Raw genomic sequence first — 22,975 nt, 5'->3', positions numbered from 1 at the left:
TTTTTGCTCGGCGTGTTGGGCTTCAATTCGCTCGAGGTGCGTAGGAGCAATACACGGTTGATTACGTCCTGCAAGGTGCTCCGAAACTTAATTAACAGCATGGAACTGCACAACATCCTCAACCGCATCATTGTTCCGTCGAACAGATCTCGCCGGCGCCCCTACCTGCAGCTTTCAAACAGCGCAGGCCCGCGTGCTACCGCGGCTCGCCGCCACTCACCCTTGTGCGATATGATCAGCTCGTTGAACGGGTTTCTGAGTAACGATCTACAAGTAGATTTATTTACTGATTCCTGGTCTAAGCTAGCGTCCAGGTGCCTCGCTTACTGTGAGAATATGAACGAGTGAATGATGAATAATTTTTGCACGGTTACTTTTGTATAAGTGTGTTAATATTACGTAAATTGCAAGTGTAATTGGTGTAAACCGTTCCTGTAAATAATTAAAATAATAAATAATAATAATAATAGTCAAAATTGTACCAATTGAGCTTGTTTACTCAAAGAGTCTCAAGAATATAATACCATTGAGTGGTAAACCACGCAGATAATAGTATTGTAATAATACAATGCCATTGTTAGTACAGGTAAGTGCATCAGCTCAGTTGAAATAATTCGATCTATAACCAAATTGTAACAGTCAGATAAGTATCAGATCAAGAACGTATTTTAAAAGTTCGAATGAAAAGTGGTTCCGTGCGAAAGCGATTTGTACTAATCAATGCGATTAGTTTTAATTTAGAACCGATCCTTCTCGAATCGACCTCGGACTGAGGTTTTATTTGATAAAGGACTTGAAGGTGGAATTGGGACAGTGTTACAGAGCACGTAACGCTTTGATACAAAATGTAGGTAGAGAAATGTATTTGTTTCTTATTTTAAAAGCAAATGGGATCTGTGAGCTGTAGTGTTAAAGTGTAAAATAGTTCGTGTCGTTTTCACAATGGTCTTAAGCGCCACACGCGTTACTGGCCGACTTATGCCAATTTCCGAATTTCGAAAATTTTCCAAGAACTATTATTTAATAACAAAACTTCCGTGTGACACAGACATATTAAACATATTAATAACGGGTCACTCACGTATTTTAAGTCGAAAAACGGTCGACATGTTTCACTCCGTACCGAGGAGCATCATCGGGAGCTTGCGTTGACGGTGACGGACCGGCGCAGACTGCGGGCCGCAGCCCTCCGCGCCCGATGACTCGGCGCGCGGGCGGGCGGTTCGACTTAAAATACGTGAGTGACCCGTTATTAATATGTTTAATAAGAACTATATTGTCAAAAAAAATCTATTTAGGTAATCATAGAATCTATAGTCACACAATTTCACGAGAATCGGTTGGGAATTGCGACCTGTAGAGGAGAACATCCAGACATACATAAGCGGCTGAACCGAGGCGAGTAGCGCTTCTGTGAGCTGTAGACCTCGCGATAAGCTTAGAAAAAGTAAAAGTGAAAACTACTTAGTTCGTTAAGACATCACAGTGAACCCACAATGGTCTTAAGCGCAATAGATCCTATTGATGCTTAAGTTCATTATGCCATTTTCCGCATTTTGAAAAACTGGATCGACAAAAAAAAAACAATTTAATCATAGAATCTGGTCACAAATTTCCATGAGAATCGGTTGGGAATTGCGACCTGCAGAGGAGAACATCTGGACATAAGAAAGCCGAAAGCAAAATGCCCGAGTTAAAACGGAGACCTTCGCTGACGCTACAGTACTTACATTGTTATATAAACGCTACTTATATTATTATAATATTAAAACCGGCCAAGTGTGAGTCGGACTCGCACACCGAAGGTTCCGTACTCTTTAGTATTTGTTGTTATATATATATATATATTAATAACAGGACATAACACACTAAACAAACACCTACATAACATGGGTAAAACTGATAGCCCCATGTGCAGAGCGTGCATGGAAGAAGAAGAAACAACAAAACATATTCTCGTAGATTGTAAACAGGTAGAAGTGTATAGGAGCAAATACCCAGGTAATCCATGCACACTAAAAGAGGCAACTAGCAACCTGAAGACTTTGCTAGGCTTCGTGGAGGAGCTGGGGTGGTTAGAGTAGCGCTACCTCGTTTCACGCAAAATAGGCACATTGGATGTCGATTTGCGGAAAATGCCCAGCATAACTAACTAACTATAGCGGCAACAGAAATACATCATCTGTGAAAATTTCAACTGTCTAGCTATCACGGTTCGTGAGATACAGCCTGGTGACAGACAGACGTACAGCGGAGTCTTAGTAATAGGGTCCCGTTGTTACCCTTTGGGCACGGAACCCTTATAAAACGCACCTGGTTGACTAAGCCGTAGTAATGTCTGATGCATCTCATGGCAGTCTCGTTCCCGCGGTATCACGAACAAGACTGACTGGAACGTCTTCGTCCGGACCAGCAGAGGGGAGCCTGTCGTCGTGATCGGTAGGCGGTCTACCGACGATATGTGCATTAGGAGGATCTGAAACAAATATAATTCGACCTATATTGACCGGGATATAGACCGTGATATTGTATTGTTATTGAGCTCCCGATATTTCGACGCAGTTTTTTTTTATGATATAGGAGGCAAACGAGCAGACGGATCACCTGATGGTAAGCGATTACCGCCGCCCACGGACACCCGCAACACCAGAGGGGTTGTAAGTGCGTTGCCGGCCTTTAAGATGGGAGTATCGGTCCGGAAATACCGCAAGCGACAGTTCATTCCACAGTTTAGCTGTGCGAGGCAGGAAGTTTCTAGAGAAACGCACAGTTGAGGACTGCCAACCATCTAAGTGGTGAGGATGGTAATATTGTCGCGTAGGACGATGGCGAAAAGAAGCGGCAGGGATTAATCCGAACAATTCCTCGGAGCACTCCCCGTTATACATGCGATAGAAAATACATTTTTATTAGAGACATTAAAATACCTACTTTAGCTTTATTCTTCGCCGAAATTTCGATGTTGGTAGCCCTGGCCCAGCTCCATTTTTTATAAATCGAACTGTTGTTTTGTCCCATTCTCGGTCTTTAATCGTAACGTTATTGTAAAACTTTAGAAAGTCGGGTGAAAATCAAATGATCACATCAAAAAGCAAAACAACCGTTTCATTTACTTATTGTTGTAGGTATGTAATGTACCTAGTGATAACTTCCATTTCTATTGCGCGTCAAACGATATAGGAAGTAATCAAATCAATATAAACTTTTCCATCATTATAAACTGTAAATTTATGAGCTTAACCAACTATTAATTTATATTTCGCGAATTAATATTCCAGGCTATGCAACTAGCAAACTAGTCTAACATTTCTAATGGTTAAACACCAACTAACGGTAAAGAAACCGGTAGCAAAGAGGATATAATTAGATAGAGCGGTACTGTCATAGTAGATTTTGTAACCACAGTAAATTCACTGCCATCTATCGACACACTTTAAAACTAATAATGAAGATTTATAAAAGTACGATAAAATGTATTTACATACATACATACATATAGGTACATATAATCACGCCTATTTCCCGGAGGGGTAGGCAGAGACCACGGATTTCCACTTGCTACGATCCTGACATACCTCTTTCGCTTCCTTCACTTTCATAACATTCCTCATACACGCTCGCCGGTTTAGGGTGCTCTTGACCTGGCCTTTCTTCAGGATTTCCCCGATCTGATCAGAGAAAGTCCGCCGAGGTCTGCCCCTTCCAACTCCCGTTTCTACCTCTCCCTTATACACTCTCTTTGTTAGCCTTCTTTCACTCATAAAATGTATTTAAATATGGATAAATATTTTTTTTGATTTGCATTAATTATTTTTATGATTTTGACCCATGTTCCTTCACTAATATGCGTTAAAATAGTTAAATAACAAACGAAACCGTCAACGCCATCTATACGACAGTAGGCCAAAGCTAGTAGCGCCCTCTAATCGAGAATCAAATTTTCTTGATTTTCGAGGCACGTTTTTTCCTTAGACTTTATCCATCTATTACGGAGTTATATATATCTTTGCCGGTAGCAATAAACAAAAGTGATTAGAAAATAGCTCAAACTAGAAAGGGCTTAGATACTTACGAGTTTAGAAAGCATATAAGCCTATTTAGACACATACTAGCGCGTCGTATACGCTGGGTTGACTCCCGATAAGCGAATGTGTTTGACTCGATAACGTGTAAACAGCATAAACCATACATAGTCTTAAAAAGAAAGTTTAAAATAAACACACATGTTAACTGGCGGGTCGTGCGCTTATTTGCCACAACTTTGATCATCTTCCTCGGACTGTTCCAGTTTATTCCATGGCCCACGAGAGCCTGGAAGGAGCTAAACTCAATAATTAACGTAGGCACTATTTTTTACGAAAGCGACTGCCATCTAACCTTCCAACCCAGTGGAGAAATTAGGCCTTATTGGGATTAGCCTGGTTTCCTCACGATGTTTTCATTCACAGAAATGCGACTGGTGAATATCAAATGATATATCATCCATACTAATATTATAAATGCGAAAGTCTGTCTGTCTGTCTGTCTGTCTGTGTGTTCCCTCTTCACGCTTAAACCGCTGAATCGATTTAGATGAAATTTGGCATAGAGATAGGTTGAGTCCCTGAGAAGGACATAGGATAGTTTTTATCCCGAAAATCATCCCTTAAGAAAGTAAAAAGGAATTGAGATAATTAACAGTGCCTGCTAATTTGTGTGCATAATATGCTCAAATTAATATGAAATTTAGATTGCTATGAATTTTTTTCCAGGCGCTATTCTTACTCTAGCTGCGGTTACTAAGTCCACGAAGACGAAGTCGCGGGCAAAAGCTAGTATAATATAAATGCCGAAAAACTTATTGGTACGAGTTTGGGTATGAACCCTTAACCTCCGGATTTAAAGTCGTACGCTCTAACCGCTACGCTACCAGCGCTCTCTTGCCACAAATTTGATATAAAAAACCGGCCATGTTCGAGTCGGACTCGCCTACTGAGGGTTCCGTACTTTTTAGTATTTGTTGTTATAGCGGCAACAGGAATACATCATCTGTGAAAATTTCAACTGTCACCGTGAGATACAGCCTGGTGACGGACAGACGGACAGACAGACAGACAGACAGACAGACAGACGGACAGCGGAGTCTTTGTAATAGGGTCCCGTTTTTACCCTTTAGGTACGGAACCCTAAAAAAGATAATTGTAAAGAAGTACAACATACCCAAGTCTCCTTCTTCATCTCATGGTCGACGAAGATGAGATGCGTGGTGGCGAAGTACAGCGTGCCTTTGGAAGGGTTCCGCAGGTTGTACTTGTCCATGAGCAGGACATTCTCCAACTGGAACAATTGATAATACAGATTAACGCATATGTCAAAACCTGACTTGCTGAGTGGTCGTTCTATAGTGACAGAATATATTGCGGCGGTGTTACTATAAATCTGACTTGTTGAGTGGTCGTTCTATAGTGACAGAATATATTGCGGCGGTGTTACTATAAACCTGACTTGTTGAGTGGTCGTTCTATAGTGACAGAATATATTGCGGCGGTGTTACTATAAACCTGACTTGTTGAGTGGTCGTTCTATAGTGACAGAATATATTGCGGCGGCGTTACTATATACCTGACTTGTTGAGTGGTCGTTCTATAGTGACAGAATATATTGCGGCGGTGTTACTATAAACCTGACTTGTTGAGTGGTCGTTCTATAGTGACAGAATATATTGCGGCGGCGTTACTATATACCTGACTTGTTGAGTGGTCGTTCTATAGTGACAGAATATAATGCGGCGGTGTTACTATAAACCTGACTTGTTTAGTGGAGTGGTCGTTCTATAGTGACATAATATATTGCGGCGGTGTTACTATAAACCTGACTTGTTGTGTGGAGTGGTCGTTCTATAGTGACAGAATATATTGCGGCGGTGTTACTATAAACCTGACTTGTTGAATGGTCGTTCTATAGTGACAGAATATATTGCGGCGGTGTTACTATAAACCTGACTTGTTGAGTGGTCGTTCTATAGTGACAGAATATAATGCGGCGGTGTTACTATAAACCTGACTTGTTGTGTGGAGTGGTCGTTCTATAGTGACAGAATATATTGCGGCGGTGTTACTATAAACCTGACTTGTTGAATGGTCGTTCTATAGTGACAGAATATATTGCGGCGGTGTTACTATAAACCTGACTTGTTGAGTGGTCGTTCTATAGTGACAGAATAGATTGCGGCGGTGTTACTATAAACCTGACTTGTTGAGTGGTCGTTCTATAGTGACAGAATATATTGCGGCGGTGTTACTATAAACCTGACTTGTTGAGTGGTCGTTCTATAGTGACAGAATATATTGCGGCGGTGTTACTATAAACCTGACTTGTTGAGTGGTCGTTCTATAGTGACAGAATATAATGCGGCGGTGTTACTATAAACCTGACTTGTTGTGTGGAGTGGTCGTTCTATAGTGACAGAATATATTGCGGCGGTGTTACTATAAACCTGACTTGTTGAATGGTCGTTCTATAGTGACAGAATATATTGCGGCGGTGTTACTATAAACCTGACTTGTTGAGTGGTCGTTCTATAGTGACAGAATAGATTGCGGCGGTGTTACTATAAACATGACTTGTTGAGTGGTCGTTCTATAGTGACAGAATATAATGCGGCGGTGTTACTATAAACCTGACTTGTTTAATGGAGTGGTCGTTCTATAGTGACATAATATATTGCGGCGGTGTTACTATAAACCTGACTTGTTGTGTGGAGTGGTCGTTCTATAGTGACAGAATATATTGCGGCGGAGTTACTATAAACCTGACTTGTTTAGTGGAGTGGTCGTTCTATAGTGACAGAATATATTGCGGCGGTGTCACTATAAACCTGACTTGTTGTGTGGAGTGGTCGTTCTATAGTGACAGAATATATTGCGGCGGTGTTACTATAAACGACATACTTTCATAGGAATTGGATGTTTAGGTTGACACTTTCCCCTTATTCATAAAACTTAGCAAACCTCTAATAAATGTAGGTAAACTCATTTATTAGATAATTAATGTTATAAGATGAATATAAAACTAACTACAATTATAACTAAAGCTAAAAATTAAAAATACCTATCAAAATGTTTTGCTCTTGGTAGGGTACCGCAGGCAGCGTTCCCGCGCTGGATAGCTATGGATAATCTTTGCGCGAGAAAGCCGCCCGTGCGAGGGTCACCTTGTGGCCTCCCTTAGGCGTTCGCTGAGCGCCTTGTGGAGTCCCCGTGCCCCCCTACCCCACGGGCCTAATAGTGTCTCGAAGTGTCTTAATGTTGTCTCTTTCTAACATACGTACATACGTACACAAATGTCAAAATGAAAAATAGGGACAAACGGATATCAACGGCTTGTTAGACCTGACAGACGATTATGAATAACGCCATTTGTCACTGCAAACTCTGTGCAGAGTTAGCTTGGTCCATCTTTCTCAATCATCATCGTCATTAGTCGAAATCGTGTACCTTTACCTTGCCCTCTGATTCTATATCGCTCAAAAAGATGAAAGGGTTGCACGGCTTTTAAAATATGCACAACCGTCCGCCAAATGCCATGGTTGGCGACAAATGACTATGAAAATACACAAAAAATAAGTTTTTGGCAAAAATATCATTTCATTTTTGGTACAAGCTTTTATCGCTGACTGTACTTTTTTTCCACAGGCAACTAATACTCATCGAGACAATTCTAAAAACCCCAAACACAATTAGGTTGCGTTGTTTTATCACAGAGTTCCTATCAGTTCCTATGACCACCTCCTGTCTACATCATCAGATCAGCTCGATGGTACCATGCGTATGCAAATTTTCAGCTTCATCGGAAACCGGGAAGATGGTTAAATTAGTTACGTTAGATTCCATTACATAGTTACATACAGGTCGACCTAATAAAAGCGTGTTAAAACATCTGTTCGTTCCTCCAAAAATGTACAGAATTCCCGGCACAAAATTTTCCAAACAACCTTCCACCATCCGTCAAAGAGAAATCCCTGAAAGTTTGCACAAGTTATGTGTTTAGGATAAGTGAATGTACTTTGCAAAGTATCCTTTGGCTATTTACTCAGGGTTAACTCAGGTAGGTTGGTTTAATACTACCAAATTACCTATATAAACCTAGGCCAAATTTCAGCTCAATCAGACACCGGGAAGTGGTTCAAATTTAAGTTGCAAGATTTGAAGCATATACATACCTAGGTATACTTATAGATACAAAGAATATACGCGGTGAAGCTAAATAAGGGTGTGTAATACAGGTGCCTATAATTATGTGTTATAATTGCTTTTGACATGAAAATCGGTCTTCTAAATTTACCAGTATGTGAAATCTCATCCGACTTAATAAATTCGCGTTCTGAGCCGACACATGTACCGGCATTACATGCGGAGATACCCTGAATTATTTACTGCGAAATTACGAAAACCTCTTTTTATAAACTCGTTAGAAATTTGAACCTTGTGTTTTTACAGTAGGGTTGGTTTTTGTTGTAAAGAGATTCGCCTGAGGCTGGGCTATTAATTAATGAGGGAAGCATGTTATAAGCAGTTGTTTGACTTTGTTCAAGTAGAGAGTTATTAAAATAAAGAATTGCTAGTTGAAATATTACTGGCAGGCAGCTTGTTCATTAATTTATTTAAAATTTTATGCACAATAAGATTAAAGTACAAAAGGGAGGATTAATGCCTTAGGACATTCTCTACCAGTCAACAACAAGGTGAAACAGAAATTGGTAAGGTAAGTATGGTCAGAGTTCTAAAAGCTTTTATTGACGAAAGTGAATTTTCTCAAGATTTGCAAGTATAAAGTAAGGACGCCAACGGAGAACTTGGGACGTTGACCCGCCATTTCCTATCTCTATCGCACATAACTATACAACATAACTATATTGCTGTTCCGCTTGCATGCATTGCATTGCATGCTTGCATCGTGAGCGGTACAGCAAGCTCACTGAGAAATGCTCAGTAAAATACCTAATCATCGACTTGAAATTGTGAAAAAATGTAGGTAATATACGAAATAAAATGCATTCGCATGGGGCAGCTCATGGAATGCCCCTGAGTCAGGATACTGCTTATAATACCGCTGTAGCCGCAGTTTAAATTCGCCGTATAAATAAAGTGAGCGCCGAAGTTGGTAGGCTCGGCTTACCGCATGAAGTTTGAGGACCGTACGTACATGTACATACAGTACCGGCCAATAATATATCACCATGTTTTTACGGTATAACTTTTTTATGTTTGTGAGTGACTTCCACCTCACTGCTTTAGGTAGTCTAGTAGTATTCTTTTGTACGGGCGATGAGAAATTTTTTTACGTTGCGAGGAAGATGCTCAAATTTTGAGAACCTCGCTCGCATAACTACATAAGTTCAAAGCATCTCACTGTTCTTCCTACATATACAGGATGTAACAAAAATAATGGGGATTCGTTTAACACTTAAAATTTGGCGTTTGTATGGGGTTTAGTAAAGTTTTTTCGCATCAAAAATTTTTTCTTCTACTTTATCCTAATCAGAACACAATACCGAATATGCCCTTAAACGGATCCCCACTATTTTTGTTACATCCTGTATAATGCATTAGGCTATTTTCCCGTCCCATATGGAAATTGAAGCGCTGAAATGATCATAACTCTAAGTAATGTCGTCATGAAAATAAGGCTATTTCCATAAAGGTGATGGTAATTTCGTCCTCAATGTTTTATGTACGTACCCGGTCCTCCTTTATTAGGGTTCCGTATCCAAAGGGTAAAAACGGGACCCTATCACTAAGACTCCGCTATCTGTCTGCCTGTCCGTCTGACACCAGATTTGATAATAAATAAGCTATCCAAATTACTATAGACGAAGTCGCGGGCAAAAGCTAGTAGTAAACAACGTGAAAACGTCATACTTAGCTCTTTCCATAATAGTTAAATGCAAATTTGATTTATGCACAAAGTTGATTCACCGCGTCTCCTAATTTAGACCAGAGTACACTCAAGCGCAATCAAAACGGGTCACTGTGTATGCACATTTCTGACAATGACCCATTTTCATTGCTCTCTAGTGTAGTTGCATAAGCAACCGAGTTTAGTTTGTTTAGCATTTGAGTAAACTACGACATGAGATGTTTGCAAATTAGAGAATGTTCCGTTTTTGGGACAAAGGGAAAGCATGAGAGGATAAAATAGATAAACAATAAATATTTGCGGATAATCTTTCACAGATCGACCTAGCCCCACATCAGGTGCTATCTGTAGAGTTAGACCAAGATAAGTCTGCAACGATTTTGATAGCACACGCAGTGCAGGTGTTATTTTAAACGTCAAACTTCTATGCAATTATGACGTATAAATAACACGCACTGCGTATGCTATCAAAATCGTTGCAAATGTTTCTTGGTCTAACTATAATAGGTGATGATAATAAATAAAATAAATATATTCTTTATTGTGCATCATAAAGTTAAAAATAACACAGAAAGCGAAATACAAGCTTATCATTAGGTAACAACAGGCGGTCTAACAGCTAATAAGCGATCTATTCCAACACAGACAGACAACTTTTCGGTACAATATACTAAAATAGATTAATACCTATACAGGATGTAACAAAAATAGTGGGGATTCGTTTAAGGGCGTATTCGGTGTCGTGTTGTGATTAGAAAAAAAGGAAAATGAAACGTTTAAGACGCGAAAAAAATTGTTTTTCTATGGGGCAGGTCACCAAGTCGGCCTCCATACAAAGATCAAAATTTTTTCGCGTCAAAAAACTTTTCTTCTACTTTTTTAATCAGAACACGACATCGAATATGCCCTTAAACAAATCCCCACTATTTTTGTTATATCCTGTATACATACAACATTTTACATACAAAACAAACATAACTCAGGAATAAATATTGGTGATGTATGACACAACTGCTCTTACCGGGTTCGCAACCCAGGACTTTCAGTTTCATAGGCAGGATGGCTTCCTCATCAACTATTGCCTCATTAGGCAAAAATAAGTAGAACATGCCTACTAAATGTCCTTATATTTAACAAGGGATGCGTGTATCCTGTAACATTGCTTTATATATATCTCTCAAATAGTTTAGCAGGAATTAAAGCCCTTGGCACACAACGGGGCGCGCAAAAAAATATAGTGTGGCCTGTGTGACAAAAACTTTTTCTGCAAACATTTTTCTTCTTTTTTCATTTAAATTTGTAAAACGCCGACTAAACTATAAATATTAGAGTGCGAGAGTTATTCTATCCGTTAATGTTTTTGCTGACTATTATATATCAAAAAAGACAAATAAAAATAAAATAAAAATAAAATAAAATAAAATAAAATAAAAATAAAATAAAAATCAGTAACATATATAAAACTCTATAGGGTCTTCTCGTCTTTTAAAAATATTTTAACTTTTTAATTTAAAAAATAATTTCTATAAATAAATATAAGACAGCTTATATAAAAAAAAATAAAAAAAAAAATTAAAAAAATTGAAAAAAAAAAAAAAAATATATATAAAATAAATATAAAAAAAAACAAAAAAATAATAATTAAATATAAAAACCGGCCAAGAGCATGTCGGGCCATGCTCAGTGTAGGGTTCCGTATACCTGTCCGTCATAATAGACTGCCACAAACGGGATATTTTTGGTTCTAACAAGCAAAAGGCCTTAGCCGCACTTACTAAAAAGGGAAGACTTTTTGCAAAAATTTAAAAATGATTTAACCGATCATGTTCGCTATAGGTTCCTTGAAAGTATTCACAAAGCCTTACCTGCAAGATTTTTTTATATTTTTTGGACACATGGTTCAAAAGTCAGAGGGACACAATTTTTTTTTTCTTTCGGTGCGATTATTTCCGAGAATATTATAATTATCAAAAAATGGTTTATGACGAACCCTTTTCATATTGAAAGACCTATCCAACGACACCCCACACCATAGGGTAGGAACGAAAAAAAAAAATCATCCCCAGTGAGGGTAGGTACCCTAAAAAAAAATATTTTTAGGTTTTTCTTTTACGACTGTCGCATTTATTGATTTACATATCCATGAAAAATTTCAGCGTTAGAACGCTAACGCTGAAATTTTTGCAAATTTTTGAAATTATTGCTAGAGCATTAACGACCACGGAGCAAAGCCTCAGACAGAAAGAAAGACGGACATTGCGAAACTATAATGGTTCCTATTTAGTTGACTACGCAACCCTAAAAAGATCACAGGAACAGCTAAATAAATACATAAGTATCTGTCCCCGCTACCGCCTGTATATTTCACCCATACGTTCGCTTTTGTAAGTTAACCGTGGAACTTCAATTCGGAGATAGTATACAATTAGCAGAGATGTGTCTCTCTACATTTACGGACATGCTGACACCAAAGTTTGATGACAATGGAGCAAACACAAAGCGTATATGTTGGATATGCATATTAAACGAGTCATTTGAACGTTCTCAATAATCTATAAATTGGATAGATGTCAATCACAATGAAAAAATCAACGATTGAGAACTCACAATTAGCTCCATGCATGAATTTATTTTTATTTTTGGATTCATAATTTATATCGTTGGAACACCGGAAATGATAAAAATACTTTTGTAAAACTTAACATTATTTTATTAAAAAATATTTAAAATGTTGAAAATTTTTGAGCGGTTGAAACGCTCATAATTTTTGGCGCGAATTCGACAGAGCGTGATGACGTCACACGTTGGGCGGTCCAACTGACGTTTGCTACTAATGACACTAATCTGTCGAACGCGTGACGTCACGTGGCGTTTCGAGCGTTTCGCTCACTAGCTTTTCGCGGGCAATTTTTTGTACTTTTTATTTATAATATTAAGTAATTAAATGGTAATTTAAAAACGGAAATGCATTTGTAACATGATATAACGGTAACAAACATCCGAATAAAACATATTTCGTTTAAATATAAACTTCATGCATAAGGCTAATTAAAAAAATCAACGATGATCAACTCTGGTCAACCGGTCTGGTCATGCGTTACCAATTGCAATTGCAATTGCAATTGGTAACGCATTGGACCGGCAATCCAAGGATGTGGGTTCGAGTCCCACGTTGACCAGAGTTGATCATCGTTGATTTTTTTCATTGTGAGTTCTCAATAATTTAACAAAAAATAACAGACTTAACACACAGTAAATTCTAGAAAAGTGTCGGGTACTTTACGATATTTTTAACTCTTCTGATAAAACTAATAAGCCGATATATGTCATGATAACGTTTAATAACTTTAAAAGCTTTAACTTTAATAGCTTTAAATTCAACAGTATATGTATACAAATACAGGGTGGCCAAAAAATAAGTGCATTCCCGTTGCCAAGGAGATTTTGGGATTCTACTGAGCAACTTTTACTATGGGGCCAACCCCGAAATCGCGAAAAAAAAATTTGGCTGTTTCATACATTTTGGCTGGTCCATTTTCTATGAGGGTAAAAAACTTTTTCGCGATTTCGGGGTTGGTCCCATAGTAAAAGTTGCTCAGTATAATCCCAAAACCTCCCTGGCAACGGGAATGCACTTATTTTTTGGCCATCCTGTGTATAATCGTTCATTGAATGAATGAATGAATGAATATTTTTATTTCGTGTAACACATGGACACATATTTTTATTAGTAGAACATACAAACTAGGGGGTTAGAATGTACAACGAGCTTAGATTTAAAATAATACCATGCAGATGGGGGAATGCAATCCCTCACAGTGCGACAAGTAGGGACAGTCTACCCTGTCCGCTATCATTCGTAGGATGCTGCTGGGACTGCCACGCACCCGGCGCACCAGGGATGCTGCGCGTGCACGCATGGTAGTATAGAAACATTCCACGCGAGCCGTCGCGAACATCCCCGATGCGCTACAGAACCGAGGCAGCCCCATCAGCACCCTGAACGCATTATTGTACTGGACCCTAAGAGCCCTGTATGCCCGTTGCGTATACTGCGCCCACAGATTGCAGGTGTAGAGGGGAGAGAGGCCACTGCTTGTTAATTTCACCTATCACGTCCACCTAACTTTGAGATAGTATATAATTGTTGACACCATAGTTTAATGTAATTAGCGAGACGTGACGTGTCTCTAAGTTTACAGACATGTTGACACCATAGTTCAATGACAATGGAGACACAAAGTGATATGCAGGGTGATCAATCCAAATGGGTCAGTAGGGAGAAGTATGCAGTTCATATTAATGACATTTTGCAAATTATTTAAATTGTGGGCATTTCAGCGTTATTATGTTAAGGGGATCCCATGCCCCAATGACCTTCGATTTGAATCCCTTAGTTTTCTAATGTTTTTTGTAGCTTAACGGATTTTAGCAATATAGTATCCCATATTTACTTCAGAGTTCATTGTTTTCGAAATATTTGGCATCGAAGTTGAACAATTTTAGGCCAAAAAACTGGTTTTCTGGCCATAACTTTTGTGTTCATTAGTTTAAAATTAAAACCTTAGACAAATTTTTAGAGACGTCTAAGACGAACTCAAATATGTAGATTTCGTAGATACGAAAAAAGTGTTTTTTTAGACAATGTTTAAAACAATCATAAATAAATAAGTATTCTTTTTTTTTCACAATCCGGTAGACAAAAATGGAGATAAAAGATTGAAGAACCGATAGCCGCTTGTCTTATAATTCTATATGTAGTGCAAAAGTAGGAGATACTATTCAAAACTTGTCAAAAATCGATGAAAACCTCAGGTAGCCCCTTAATCGTAAAAATATTTTTCCCCTCACTAGCTCGGAAAGTTGTCGTTTATCCTTCAATACAAGCGGGGAAAAACGCGTTTTATCCACTAGTGGGGAAAGTAATTTGACCTTGGATGGAGCGTGTTTAAGTAGCTTGACAGATAACAAAACGTAAAACGCTCATGATAATGGTTCGTTCGATATTAATTATCAGTAAATAAATGGTTTGAGAATCTAATAAAAAATACCAAATTTAGCTTTATTTAATGATTTTAAGTCATAAACCTTAAAATTCCATAAGAAACGTTTGTTTTTTTATAATGATGTTAAATATAATTCTGATCGCACAAGTTGAGTCGATGCAATTTCAAAACGCATCGTTGACATTTCATACATCAGAAATGTCAACATTGTCAACAATTTTTTTACTTAAAACCTTTTCTCACCGACTCGCGTAAAAATACACAACTTCCAGAGTTTTCTGTTATAATATTGTAAAGAAATGAGTGATTCCAGTGATGAAGATGATCTAACGCCAGTGGATGTTGCACTTTCCTCGCTATAGTGAGGTGAAAAGTTTTGTGTTACACACGGGCGCAAATGTATTTTACTTCTCGTGTGTTGAAACACTCGCTACGCTCAGTGTTCTATTTTAGAACCACTCGCTTCGCTCGTGGTTCACCTATAGAATCCTTTCGCTTGCTCGTGTTTCAATTCTACACTCGCGGGTAAAATACAACTTTGCACCCTTGTATAACAAATAACTATTTCACCTCAGCAGCTCGAACAAGCCTACTTTCGTCACTCCCTGGAGTGAGGAAAGTGCGACTTTCCTCACTCCAGGGAGTGAAACAATGTAGCTTTTTAATATAGTGAAGGCCATGAACTTCATACTTTTATTACATTTTTTTTATGGTATGGTACGGTACGGTACAGTACGGTACGGTACGGTGTGCGATACGGTACGGTACGGGACGGTACGGGACGGGCCGGTACGGTACAGTACGGTCTGGTCCGGTCCGGTCCGGTCCGGTCTCGTATCGTATCGTATCGTATCGTATCTTATCGTATCGTACATATTATAATACTTTTTTTTTCTGTTTATTCTGTGCTTATTCTGTGTACTCGCTTCGCTCGTGATTCAATTATAGAATCTTTCGCTTTCTCGGGACTCAAAATAAACACTCGCAAGAAAAACCAACTTTCCTCTCTTGTTGCACAAATAACTATTGATACAATTAGAAAATAGCACCATATTCTAATTACACCAGCGAATTATTGTGATAACATATCGATAAATATCCAGTTAATTAGAAAAGCCATAATGATTAGAACCGCCGGTTACAGATAATGTGAAAGTGATAACTATAGCTTGGAGACATTCCACGATATATTTAAGGTCAAAGGGAAACAGTTTAGATTGTAAGTCAAAACAAACACAACATTTACAAGAAGTAAGGTCCAAATGGAAATAATATAACCAAACTTGCCTGAGTATTAGGGACAACTAATTTGAAGTAGCAACAGTAAAAGAAAGAAAGAAAATTAGTCGTATTCGAAAAAATGAAGGTCAGGATCCTTATCATAAAAAGAAGTTAAGCAGTGAATTATGTGCTGTATATATACAGAAACAGAGCTACATCCTAATGCATTGGCAAACATAACAGGCGTTAAACATGAAAACATACTCATACTTCATCTCCGGACTCTTGACTTTGCCATCTCGAAGTTTTTATAGGATCCATCTGAAGAAAACAGTAAAAGTTGGAGACCTCGTGAGTTTATGAGATGTAAGTAATACTTTTAGACCTTGCTGTATTATTTTTTCCGTATACGAATAACAAATACGTGAAGAGGTAACAGACAGACGTACCACACGTACCGTCAGGCACAACTGTTCAAAATAAATTCGACAGTTTGGTGTGATTTTCTTCATTAAAATATACGACTAATGCTTATGGACTTTTGTTTCGGATGGTTGCGTAGGATTAGAGATACGACTTCGTTAAAATGCTTATGTAGGTAGTAAGTATGTACGGAAATTAATGGCTGAGATCAAATTTCTTTGTAGGAGAACGTTGCCTTAACATCAGCCACCTTCTTATACCAGTCATTAAGTATAAAAATACTTACGTGCCTAATTCTAGGAAGATTACATTACTAGAATCTGACTTAAGGGCGGTTTTTGACTAGCGTTTTTTCTGCGCGTCTACGGTCGTTTCGGCGTTACGTGCTTACACGCGCGTTAAATCTCGCTACATTTGGTCTATACGGGCCTAAACGCGCCCGTCGTTCCAAAACCGAGCTTATAGACGCGCCGCCCTAAGTTTCCATGCTAAATTCTACTTTAAGCACCAATGGCGCCCCAATGGGATATGTATGTATGTGTATGCATTGTGAATGCCAAGTCAAGGCAAACATACCTTGCTCGAAGTCCAGCTCAGTTTACCGTAAAGTTTTTATCAACTACAAGAAAAGCAATGTACATTTTTATTTCAAATATTATTCTGATATTATATCGCCCACGCTCACAACGCCGACAAAAGATCCATATTTATATTAATCTCGTGTAATATTAAACAATGCCACTCCAGTGTCTGGGATCATGTTTAATAATTAATAAAGCATGATCTTGAAGTGACAAAACGTTTAATCACGGAGATATTACTCTGGAATATTTCATATTCCGACTGGTAGCTAATTGGATAAATTTCTTCAGATAGCATTGATAATATATGTATTTCTTAATTTTTTATAGCGTATAAATCAAAATCTATACGCTACCTAAATCATAATTTACACAACACCGATGTGCCTGACCTAGTTTTGCCTACAGTTACTCTCACAGATCTAAATCGTGCGTTGAAGTCTATGAAAAAAACACGCGGGACCCTAGATATATATGACATATCGCTGAACATACTCGAGTGCATCTGGCCGGTTCTCGCGGGGCTACTATTAAAACTCGTTAACACCATGTTTACATGCGGTAATTACCCCGATGTACTGAAAAGCACTCGAGTATGTCCAGTATACAAGGGAAAAGGGGAAAAAAGCTCCGTGGACAATTATAGACCGATTACTATTGTACCAAATGTATCCAAATTAATAGAATCTGTTTTATCCAACTGTTTAATGCACCACCTTGAGACAAATAACCTACTGACAGACAAACAATTTGCTTACCGAACAAATAGGTCCACCACAACAGCCGCGTATAAAATATACGACTACATAACAACAGCGTTAGATGAAAAAGACAAGGCAGCAGGGGTATTTTGCGATCTGTCAAAAGCGTTCGATGTAATTAATCATGAGCTACTCTTAGAAAAGATAGGGCAGTACGGAGTCAAAAATAACGCTCACAGATTACTTGCATCGTTCCTTAAAAACAGACGGCAGACAGTCCAGGTCAAAATAGAAGGTAAAAACATTAATTCTAAAGCCGGCATGTTGGAACTGGGCATACCACAGGGCTCGTCGCTCGGAAATACCTTATTCTTAATGTTCGTTAATGACCTTCCTACCTCTGTTGCCGAAGGTATGATGGCACTTTTTGCTGATGATACAAACGTGGTGGTGAGGGCGCATACATACCTGCAGCTGGAGCAAATGATTGCAAATACATGCAGCCAACTCCACGAGTGGTTTTCGGCAAACGGCCTCATCCTTAATGTCCAAAAATCAAACGTATTGTTGTTTTCAGCCAGTAGCCAGGTTAACATTCCGCAAATGCAGATTCCGATACCGCGCTGTGACTCATGCAAGTTCCTTGGGTTTACTATTGACGCCGGACTGAAGTGGAAGGGGCACGTTGACAACTTGTGCGAAAGGCTGGGCAGTGCTGTATTCGCACTGCGCAAACTAAAGCCAGTTGTCTCCAGTGCTCGAAATCTATTATGCCTATTTCTTTTCACTTATGTCCTATGGTATCGTTCTGTGGGACAACTCAACACATTCTGACAGAGTGTTTAAATTGCAAAAGCGAGCCATACGCGTATTAGCAGGTGTAAACTCGAGGTACTCGTGCAAAGACCTTTTTAAAAAATATAGCATTATGACATACTATTCGCTATATGTGTACGAAATCATAATGTTCACACGCCGTAATATAGACAGTTTCAAACGGTCAAATAACTCGTGCAGAATAACCCGAGAGACCGGGCGCCTGCTGCCTGTGCGGCGTAGACTGGCGCTGCTCGACAAATCACCGCGCGTAATCGGCCCTGCATTCTATGAACGCCTACCCGCTAGTCTCAGAAACGAAACCTCTGATAATATTTTTGGACGCCGACTCAAAGAAATGTTATTAACAAAATCGCTGTATTCTGTTAAAGAATACACAAACTTGAGACGCGATTAAAATGTATAATATTTTTTCTATAATAATTTAATCTGACATTGTTATTTTTATGTTCTATTGTTGTTTTTTATTTCATATTGTTTTAGTTACTTTGTTAATTAGAATTTTATTTTAATTTGACTTTGCAATACTATTATTAATTCTGACATTATATTAACTAGGGTGCCCTAGCAATATATATATTTTGACCGCTTATTTATACTCTGAAGAGATAATTTTTGACATTGTGTTTAGTATAACTATCATTACTTTCTGACATTTTATCTCACTGTATTTGACTTTTAATTTTTTATTTTGTTATGATTTGTTTGTTTTTATTAATTTTTTTAAATATTTTACTGAATTATTATTTTATACAATTTGACGATCTTTTTGTGAGTTCATGTTATTTAGATACATGTGACATTGTTAAATATCATGTAATTCCCAATAAGAAATAATCTAATCTAATCTATTGGGAATAACTGTAAATTTTCCAAATCGGTTCAGCCGTTTGTGTCAAAAATCAAAATAAAAAGAAAAATAAATTCAAGAATTCCCATTGAAGTCGGTTAAAAATGCCTTTGTTTTACTATTCTCTCCTTTTCGATAAGTGCAGCTCTCCCTTTTGTGCAAGTATTAAACGTCTTTATGTCACATGCCTTTGCAAATAATTTATTGTTACGAGTCAAACGGCATCAGATAACTACTTTTCTGAATATGTATATGGACCTTATATCCTTGCAATAAGGTTGAAGAATGATCAAAAACGGGGAAATATAGCAGCACACTTTACTGAACTGAAGTGGGCCTTGTGTCGTCGGAATAAGGTCGAAGATTGATCAATGCAAGTCAAACGGCCTAGGGTCCGATAACGCCAGTGAAGCGGGTAAGGGCTGCGTCTGACGTGTACTAATGTTTCAGTCAAGCAGAGAAATACTGAGGTTCAATATATAAGAATATTGCCTTAAAGATGTTTTGAAGCTTTGGTCGCAGGTTCAAACTTCATGGGACTTGTACGAAATATCAACAAGCGATAAAACCCAATAAGGCCTAGTTTATCCACTGGATTGGAAGGTCGAATGGATGCCATAGTACAAAAAGCAGTGCTTGAACCAATTCATCGTATTACGTAAATGGCAGCACTATCTATCGCGCTATACCATACAGAATACCTCAATGCCTAATTGATTCGTATAGGAGGTGCAAGCACGTACTGCTAACCTTTAGCTCAAATGGTAATGGTCAAAGGCGTCTAGCTTTCAACGATTGCATATAGTGAAGAAATTGTGACGGGTGCCGCCGCAGCTGAGTAGCCCAGAAGTTATGGCGTAGCCGCGGAAGTTGACGACGCCGGTTCGATCGGTAACAGAAGGGCTTGGCCACTTTTCATTGAACATTATGAAGAAGGGTCTCGTAGATCAAACCTTTTGTGAAGACTCGCTCCCGCTGCCGCCCGTATTTGTACCACACGGTACAAGGTCACAGCCCAAAGGCGAACGCGATAACTCGGATTTCATGTGGCCAACAAGTCATCCTACATTATAAGTATTGTATAATAACCTTGGCTATACTTGTATCTACATAAGATCTAATTTTTTTGGTTACAAGCCTTACAGTTTTTTACGTGGAAAGTTCATTTCTCATGGGATTAATGTTTCGTCGTCTAGTGTCCATTACATAAATTTTACAACCCAACATCTGGTGATATTTAGTCAGGAAACTACATAAAGGAAATCAAAAATCGCCCGTGCCGTAGGCAGCTAGGCGCGCTGTCACATCTTGAATTTTTGTCGTATCTCGATCTCGCCTTTATCAGGCGATAAACGCCCGCATTTCTAGTAGATATCGATTTGCCCTGCTCCCGTTCATGAGCACGCTTTCAACCAAAAGGTACCACATTGTCGCTTGTTGATAAGGTTGATTTCTAATTGAAGCTATATGGAAATGGCGCCTTACTGACAAGCGACAATAAATACCCTTTTGGTTGAAAATGGCACAAACGAGTATATGGAAGAATTCCATTGTAAGATACATCTTCATATGAATTTTTCTATTCCACAGTTTAGCCGTGCGAGGCAGGAAGTTTCTGGAAAAATGCACAGTTGAGGACTGTCAACCATATAAGTGGTGATGATGGAAATGTTGTCGCGTAGGACACGCGCATTTGTTTTACGTGCGCGTCTAAACGAACAAAATATAGCCTAGTAGTCAAAAGTAACGTAAAAGAAAAGGAACAAATAAATACAAATATTGTATCAAAACTTATAAACTAAACGTCACTAAATTATAGTATACTAAATTAAAATTAAATTAAATTAAAAAAACTTTTATTTCGGATTACATATTACATACGGGATGGAGCGACGACCTGGTGAAGGTCGCGGGAATTCGGTAGTTGCGAGCGGCACAGGATCGGTCGGAGTGGCGAGCCTTGGGGGAGGCCTATGTCCAGCAGTGGACGTCTATTGGCTGACATGATGATGATGATGACATATTACATCCATAGAATTACATTACATATTATTAAAAATTCAAATAATTCAATTAATATTAAACTTAAAAATAACTTAAACTTAACATATTTAACATATTTAAAAAAGTTACTTTTGATAGTCTGCATGTGGCGCATGCGATTTCGCCCAGTGGCCAAATAAACATCCCTAAACCTAAACTAAAACGGAAATTCACCCCTCGGCAAGGTGCCGTAGATGCTGGCAGCAGCGAGGAAGCTGTCAGCATCTCGGTCAATCAATAATCAATCAATTCTTTATCAGTTCATTTCATCACAGGTACATAAATAGGTGGTAACTTAGTATAATTCTAAGGAACAGCTATGATGTGCCTTTTGGCCTACTATATTACTTCTTATTATCTAACGATATACAATATTATATACTCGCACTCGAAAATATAGACATGGAAATGTCACTAACTTTAGCGACTCGATAAGAGGCATAATGCTACTTTCCTAAGGGCAGATAGCCATTACGCATCGTTTTTGTGCCCTAAACAAAGAATGTCGATATGTAGAGTTTCCCCAGAAAACTAACCCATAAAGTAGAGTTGATGAAACAAATCCATGATAGGCGGTTAGTACGGTTCTGCGGTCGGTAGTTTTCGAGTAGAGCATATGAAAATCGGTGTAGTTTCTTACATACTTCTTCGGAATGCGTCTTCCACGACATATCGCTATCGATTGAAAGGCATAGAAATTTTGTTTGTTTGTGTGAATGTAATATTAAGTGTTCGCGCTTTTTTCCGTTGACTAAACTGCATAATCTTAGTTTTACCTAAATTATTTTTTAAATTATTACATTCTAACCATTCAATAATATGTCTTAAATCTGTATTTATTGCATTTTCATAGTCTATGTCGCGTTTTTCTCTATAATAACCTGTCACTAGCCTCTTTAATAAGGCTCCGAAATATTTCAAGGCACCGGGACCCCACGGAGCGTTTCCACACCAAAAGGAGTAAAACTATATTCCTAGCCGATACGGCTGTTTAGCCCTTTATCTTCGCTCAGCCGCACCCGGTGAGACAAAAGTGCCATGAAGATAGGACGGGGCTAGTGTATCCACGCATGTAGCGAAAAGGTCATGCATAACCAAGTACAGAATAACGTTAATATGTAAGTCCTTACATGTCTTACAACAGCAAACGATTTTAAAACAAAAACGAATCTATCAGCACTCAGCACTTTTTCTTGAAGAGACCATTAATAAGCCTGTGACATTTTGCGACAGCGAAGTTAATCTTCCACAAGAAATGTTTCTATAAAAAATCCAATAGAGGTATTTATTTCATTTCAAATTAAATAGAGCAATTTTTCCACCAGAGACGCTTTTAGTATTCCATACTACCCTTTTCACAATATACCTCCATTATGTTCTAGAGTTCACTTGTCGGTCATATCATATGCTTCATAA

General features: G+C 38.4%; 2 protein-coding genes across 4 annotated transcripts in view; both read right to left on the bottom strand.

The window, feature by feature from the left end:
• The window catches only part of LOC134747320 (RNA-binding protein 28), a 384,741-nt gene that overhangs the window by 230,818 nt on the left and 130,948 nt on the right, over positions 1-22,975 (bottom strand). The window lies entirely within an intron of this gene.
• Positions 1-22,975, bottom strand: part of LOC134747312 (myotubularin-related protein 6) — a 92,131-nt gene that overhangs the window by 30,923 nt on the left and 38,233 nt on the right. For 2 of the 3 annotated variants that reach the window (XM_063681942.1, XM_063681941.1), the window contains exons 2-3: positions 5,200-5,316; positions 2,314-2,476 (exon numbers count right to left, since the gene is read on the bottom strand). In XM_063681942.1, the coding sequence (XP_063538012.1) occupies positions 2,314-2,476; positions 5,200-5,316 (280 nt within the window). Of the gene's footprint in view, positions 1-2,313; positions 2,477-2,931; positions 3,044-5,199; positions 5,317-22,975 lie in introns of those variants that run through there. The other variant, XM_063681943.1, reaches the window with a different exon arrangement.

This window comes from Cydia strobilella, chromosome 14, assembly GCF_947568885.1.
Source record: "Cydia strobilella chromosome 14, ilCydStro3.1, whole genome shotgun sequence".
Classification (NCBI taxonomy): Eukaryota; Metazoa; Arthropoda; class Insecta; order Lepidoptera; family Tortricidae; genus Cydia; species Cydia strobilella.
Note: the sequence above shows the minus strand (reverse complement) of the source record. Positions and strands in the feature narration are given on the sequence as shown.